The sequence below is a fragment of the Meleagris gallopavo genome, chromosome 16 (assembly GCF_000146605.3).
Source record: "Meleagris gallopavo isolate NT-WF06-2002-E0010 breed Aviagen turkey brand Nicholas breeding stock chromosome 16, Turkey_5.1, whole genome shotgun sequence".
Taxonomy (NCBI): domain Eukaryota; kingdom Metazoa; phylum Chordata; class Aves; order Galliformes; family Phasianidae; genus Meleagris; species Meleagris gallopavo.
The window spans coordinates 13,402,891-13,409,922 of record NC_015026.2 but is presented as its reverse complement, the minus strand read 5'-3'; the positions used below and the strand labels follow the sequence as shown (position 1 = coordinate 13,409,922).

At 40.9% G+C, this 7,032-nt stretch overlaps 1 protein-coding gene across 1 annotated transcript in view; it reads left to right on the top strand.

Moving 5' to 3' along the window:
* The window catches only part of NTAN1 (N-terminal asparagine amidase), a 7,528-nt gene extending 496 nt beyond the window's left edge, over nt 1-7,032 (top strand). The window contains exons 2-10 of the mRNA XM_031555796.1: nt 1,179-1,281; nt 1,366-1,431; nt 2,036-2,144; nt 3,259-3,332; nt 4,629-4,682; nt 5,443-5,496; nt 5,783-5,880; nt 6,449-6,562; nt 6,720-7,032. Coding sequence (XP_031411656.1) covers nt 1,179-1,281; nt 1,366-1,431; nt 2,036-2,144; nt 3,259-3,332; nt 4,629-4,682; nt 5,443-5,496; nt 5,783-5,880; nt 6,449-6,562; nt 6,720-6,899 — 852 coding nt within the window. The 3' untranslated portion in view covers nt 6,900-7,032. The remainder of the gene's footprint in view (nt 1-1,178; nt 1,282-1,365; nt 1,432-2,035; nt 2,145-3,258; nt 3,333-4,628; nt 4,683-5,442; nt 5,497-5,782; nt 5,881-6,448; nt 6,563-6,719) is intronic.

The following is a 7,032-nucleotide window of genomic DNA, read 5'->3' as shown; positions in this document are numbered from 1 at the left end:
GGCTGGCCTGAGGTGGCTCCGTGCAGCCCCGGCCCCGTGAAAGGGGCGCGAGGTGTTCGAAAGGAAGCGCGTCCGCGTCGTGGGGGCGGGCGGCGGTAGCGGCCCTGCGACGAGAGCGTGGCGTGTGGGGCGGCGGGGAGATAGGTGCCCTCGGGTCGAGGAACCCCGGGGTGAACCGGCGGCTGGGAGTGGGTGTCGGGATCGCGGTATCGGAGAGGTGTTAACTTCGTTCTAAGACTGTAAGCGTTTTAATCAGAACTGCAGCTCGTGGGTTAGGAACTGCCGAACAGAGCTGGTTGGAGAGCTGTTTTTCATAAGAAAGTGCTGATTTGTGGAAACTGAGTTCTTGTAGAGGGGGGAAAAAAAAAAATTAGTGCAGATTTGATAAAAACTGAGTGAAATAGTTTTGATTTTTTCCAGCCCTAGTATAGAAATGCATACAGTACCCAGCCAGCAGTGCAGTCAGAGCCCAGGAGGTCGGTTTTCCATCAATTAAACATGATTATTAATAGCTGCATTTTGTTAGTACTCAATATTGGATTGTGGCCATGAGAGGCTGAAACTTTCACGTTTCAGAGAAGGAAATCTTCTGGCATGTAGTGATAGGATGGGAGGGAATGGCCTCAAGTTGTACCAGGAAGGTTCACTTTGGATGTTAGGACAGAATTCCCTGAAGGGGCGGCTGGGCAGGGGAACAGGCTGCTCGGGGAGACTGGGGAGTCACCGTCCCAGATGGTGTTCAAGAAATATGTAGATGTGGTGCTTAGGGACATGGTTTAGTGGTAGTGGTAGGTGGACTGTTGGACTGAATGATCTTAAGGCCTTTTCCGACCTTAACGAGTGTATTGTGCTATGTAAATGATTCTGTGCTATGTAAAATTCCAAGATCTACTCTGGCGTTGTCTGATGTCAGCTTGGCCCTGTCCTGTTGTATCTCCTTTTACCTTCCATAAAGCAGGGAAGGAGTATTCTCTGTGTGTGGAATGATGGGATTTAATAGCTAACTGATCTGTGGCAGGAAGATGAAAAACTAGAAATTCAGAATCCTCCAAAATATAAAATATGCCATGTTTGCCGCTAACCTGGGTACCTTTGCTTTTTGGAGGTGATGTTTCTATCAAGTGACAGATACACCTGAGAATTCAGCCTCTATAGTCTTTATTATCATTTGTCTTTAGGAAAAGGCAAAGCTTCTAAGAAATCAGCCTACCCAAATTGTGGAACCCAAAGGGCTTCTGTATGTCCAGCAGAGAGAATTTGCAGTGACCACTCCTAATGATGGTATGTAAGAATGTAATTACTTTAGCAGAAGAAATGTTTATTACGACAGCAAAGTTCATACACAATCTCTCTCCTTTAAAATAGGTTCTGTGTCTATTCTTGGGTCAGATGATGCAACTACCTGCCACCTAATTGTGCTCCGACACACAGGTATCTTAATGGGTGTTCTGCACAAAGCCTGTACCTCTGAAGTAGTACAGCTGGGATCATCACTGATTTATACTGCATTAATGAAATAAACTGCAATTTCATTTATATAAACTGACATCTCAAAAAGTTTCAAGGTGCTTTGACTGAGTGATAAATTCAGAGAATTTGTCTGTTCAGTACCAGTTCCATGTTCACTTTGCTAAATGAACAGATCGTAAACTTGATCTGCTTTAGTGGCCACCTTTGCAGTGTCTCAGGCTGGGTGTGAATGCCAGAGAGTTCAGCCAGCTGGGTCAGCAGGGTTTGGCAATAACACATGTAGAATTCATGGAAAAGGCTTCCTGGCAGCAAGAATGTTTCTTGGTTCTTAGTAGGAAGGTGTTTGCACCAGTCATTGTTTAGCTGATTTTTATAATGGGGAGCACATAGAGGTTATTGTCTCGTGCAGTCAGCCCATCTCTTCTGCTAGAGGCTACTGAGCTAACAGAAATGAGTAGATGGGGTGTAGTTCTTGCACTGTTGTAGTAGTGCAGACTGTTGTTGATCTGAATTATGGTAGTGAAGAATGTCCATCAGTGTCACTGTCTTCTCACATTTTCCTCAGGCAGCGGAGCCACCTGCTTGACACACTGTGATGGATCAGACACAGAAGCAGAGGTGTCGCTCATCATGAGTTCAGTAAAATCTTTCTCTAACACCACAGGTTACGGAAGGTCAGCTTTGCTTTGTTAATTGTTACATACTGTTTTTCACAAAAGTAACTGCAGTTTGTAAGTTGTAGAACTGTTATCTGATTTTATGGGCTTCAGACAAGGTAACCGTGCAAGAAATATTTCTATAATGGGCCGTATGGAAAATGACAACTATTTTATTGATGTTTTTGTGGGTATTTTCTATTGGTGATCTAAAGCATGGTTCTCTTCTGAATAGTGACTCTGTAAAAATGCCACTGACTGGGAAACAGTAAGCACCAAACCACTAAATTTTACTTCAGATGTGCTAAACTTCCAAATAACTGTTTTTAGTTGTTCTGTTTTTCCACCAGAAGTGTTGGTCTTGTGAATTCCTTTTGGATCTGAGAATCTGTCTGGAATTTTTCAAGAACCCATACTGGGGGGAAAAAAACAAAACAACAAATTCTGAAACAGATTTTGGCTAGCAAACTTTTCCTTTGTGTGGAGATTTTTTGCCTCTGTCGTTTGATAAGAACAAAAACTCCATGAACTTGGAAGACGTGGTCTCTAGAACTCATTATCTACCTTGCCCAGTTTTGAAAGATGAATGTTGGCCTTGCTAAGTGATTGATGATGCTTCCTCTCACTTTCTTATTGTTTCTGAGACCTTGCACCCAAAACCAGTATTGTCACTAGTTGTTTTTGTTGTTTTTGTTTGGTCAAAAGGCTCACAAACAACACCTGTCTTTATATAGACACTTCTCGGAGAAGAACACTGCTGTATGGCCTAGAATAGTTCTGGAGACCATGGGAGTAAACTCCTTCACATTTAGCTCACTGTTTTTGTGAGAACTGAGAGTTACTGAGTTATGTCCAAAACTGAGGTGCTGACCATCACAGATACCTTGGGGTTCGATAGAATTGCATGTGTGTAATGCTTGCTGAGGCTTTTTTTTTTTTTTGTGCTGTTTCTTGAATGATCCCTAAGTTTTCAAAATAAAATTACCAACCACAGTTTGCTACGCATACAACCATTAACAAGTGAGACTCCTCTAATGATTACATTGTAGTTTGGACTGGAGATTATTTTGTAAAGGTATTCACTTTAGGATGTCATCTTAACTGCTGTTTCCTGTTATTCCATCTCTGTTAGGCTGGAAGTGCACCTAGTTGGAGGTTTCAATGATGATAGGCAGTTATCACAAAAACTTACTAATCAACTTCTTAGTAAGTTCACATTTTTTCCACTCTCGTGTAGAAAAAAATAGTTCTGACTGGATTTGGGTAAAATCTGCTTATAATCTGAGCACCATCATTTAATAGGAACAAGTGGGTATTAATTTTGGAGGGTGCTTTCTCTACTTGCAAACTTGCTGAAGAGGAGGGGTTGGACTTCTGAGGCTTGCTTGTGGCCAGGTGTGGAGCAGGAACTTGTCATTTGTTCCTGACACACATTGCAGGGGGTTGAATGGGAGTGCAGTTCAGCTGGACCTAATTCCTAGCTCTGCTGCTGACAAGCTGATGTGTGATCTTGCCCAGGTGTTGTCACCTGTCCAAATCAGTACATGGGGATGTGTTGATCAGTTACTACTCCTTTTTGACCTTAATATGATGAGGTAAATCTTAATTTGTTTGCAATTGCCTGATGAAAGATGTTATTTCTGTTCATGAAATCTGTATAGAGAAGTGATTATGGTACTTTACAAACAAATTGGGAAACATAAAGTACCAACTTAGACATTTCAAGTGCCATGGCTTATGCTATGCACTTCCCAAATGTAGAAAGGCATTGACCTCACTGGAGCTGGGAAGAGACAGGGGCATGTATTGAGGGAGGCGGCTATGGGATGAGGAATTTGGTCTGGCAAATGTCCTGTGGGATGTGCCCCTCTTGCCCTCTCACATGTTACGATGCACTCGCTTCCTGTTACGTATGTTACATATTGCATGAGAGCTCAGCACAAAATGTTTTGATTAATATATTTTTTCAACTTCATAGTTTTCATGTACCCAGTTTCAATTTAAAACATTATATTTCTATTAGAACTTCAGGAAAAAAGGTGAACTTTTTTTTTCCTGAAGTGTGGGATGGGGAAAAGGACAATTGAAGTACATATAATGAAAGACTGGGTTGGCTCACTATATATATAACATTTTAGGAAAATACCTAAATATGTGCAGTTAACTAAAGCAGAGTTGATGTGATGCCAGAGCTACTTTAAACCAATGTCAGTAAAAGGAGCAAGTGGCACAACTTCTTAACATGCTTTTGACATCTTAAATGGCTACTCTTTGTAAATTACTGGTACGTTTAGGAGATGTGGCTTTAATTTTCTAAAAGTTGTTTTGAAGCAAACCTGAAAAATACTCTTTGATCTGTTGCATTATCTATGAACAGTGTATTAGGTACCTTCTGCCCACCTATTCTGCAGTGTGCAGCACTGATAATCCCCCCCATCTATATACAGCACCTGCTTTGCCACCAGTCAGTCTTATATATTGCTGCTGTTGTTGTTGCTGTAGGAGCATTTGATCTCCAACCAGATGATGTTCATTTAGTGACTTTCTGTGTAACAGGTAAGAAAATGTCCTCGTGTTTTTTTATTTTTGAAGAATTTTTAGCTACTGAAATCAAAGTACAGATATTTCCATCCATAGCCTTTTTAAATCTGTTCTGTAATAACAAATGGTACACATCCTCCCACTTGACTTGTATGTTTAAATTTTATTATTTACAGCGTGTTAACGTCAAACAGCCTGCTCAGCAAAGATTCTCTCAGTTGAGATTGGGGAGGACCTGTGAATGTTACCAGGCCATTTCCTGCCTCTGTACAGCTTTAAGTATTTAGAGAGGCAATTGAGAAAGGAACTTAATGACCTTTGATGTTGTTAGACTGTTCATAGACTCCTCCAGTTAATTTGTAATGTGTGATGTCACATAAATAATTTCCTTTTCTTTGTATTGAATTCAAGTCATATATAACCTTTGTATTTAAATGTTACTGGTGACTTGCATTTTTGAAAATTGACATCACAACAGTTTTGCTTTTTTTTTCCTGGGACTTATAAGCAGATTCTGGCTTGTGCAGAAAATGAAATGACTGGAGCTGGACCTAGTGATATGAGAGTTCTCCAGGCCCCAGCACGTTAATGTTGACCTTATCACCTTTTCCATATTCATTTTAGGCTTCATCCTGTGTTGATTTTGTTCATTTGTCTTTTCTCCAGTCTTTTTAAGCAGCATTAGCTCAATTCTTCTCTGGTAATGCACAACTGAATGAATTCTGTACAGAAAAAAAATCCGATGCCCTACACATTTGATCTTTTTTTCTTACAGAACTAAATGACAGAGAAGAGAAGGATATTCATTTTCCAATCATTTATGGAATAGGTGAGTTAAAATAGAATTGTTTTGGTTTTTTTGTAATTGGGTATTTTTTTAGCTTATAGTAGTAAATGCACTGCCTTTAATGTTTACATAATGCCTGTTGTAGAATGCTGCTGTTGGGGGTATAGCAGAAAATAGAATTTCTAAGAAAATGGGGGCTGGGGCAATGAGAAATAGAAATAGTATTTGGCAGCTTCTAAAATTCCTGTTACAACAGTAGTGTTGTGGAGGTGGTTGTTTTAAGCAGTGTTTGGTAAGAATTAAAATTGTTTAAACTCTTTCTCACCAGCTGTGAATGTAAAAACAGCAGAGATATTCCCTGCAACTTTTCCTGAAAAAGGGCCAGATGAGGATTTGCGTTCAGCCCATGTTTTAACAGGAGCAAGAGTGAGTATAAATAAGTGGGCAATGAAATTCCAAATCAGGTATTGTTGCTAGAAGGTACGACCACTTAGGGGCAGTGAATTATCATAATGTAGGGGAAAAAAACCAAACAGATTGGTAGCTATAGGGGAAATGCTGAGTAATGGCTTGAAGCAATGATGGAGCACTTGGGGGGAAGGCAGGGCCAGGCCAGGGGAGCTCAGGTGCATGCAATGCAATGCACTGAGTGACAGAAGGGTTGAGCCAGGATGCACCACTTCCCAGCCCTCATTTAAAGGCTGGCAGTGGAGACGAAGAGATCTCTCTGGAGATTCCTGTGTGCCTGAGGCCTTCCAAAGGTAAGCAGTTTTCTTCCTTTGTTTCTGCATCCACTGCTGCAGCATTTCTGCTTGTTCTCATTTGCATTGCCTAGCATTGTGCTGCTCCACTATTATTGCTGTACTTTCCATCACATTATAGCATTACAGCAGTACAAATGCTTTCTAGCTTAAGTCATTTTTCTGTCTCTTTCATTTGTTTAAGTGCTGTCTAACTTCTAAGGCTCCCTGTAAACAGTTCTGTGTTACTGCAGCTGACAAACATTTATGATGCAAAGACTGAACAACTACACATTGGACCTTATTTCTGGAGGCCTTTCCCACATGTGGATTTCTGGTTAGAACAAGATGATCAACAGATTCTACAGGTACTCTTTAGCTGAGAACAGAATGGGCATGGCCTGTCAAAGCTCTCCTCTGCGTACAGTAGGGGAGGGGAAAAAATAATTGTATTAGAAGGGAGAGTAATTGAGAGCTTTTGTATTCTGAATTTCAAGCAGCTCTTGCTGTCATCTTGTTTTTCAGAATCTTTCCACATCGCCTTTGGCTGAGCCACCCCACTTTGTTTCCCACATTCGTTCTACATTAACGTTTTTAAAAGCACATCCATTTCCGTCTCATTCCCTGTTTCCTGATAGAAAACCTCGCATATACAAAAAAAATGAAGAAGGGTTGTGGGAACTGGTTTGTTCTGACAAGGACTAACTTGGAACCCAACATCAGCTGCTTTAGGGAAGCATAGCAGTGCCAGAAGAACAGCAAGTTGTTGTAAAAAGCATGCTGCTGGTCATGGACAGTAGTGTTCCTATGCTTTTCAAAATAAAACATTTCAACAGAA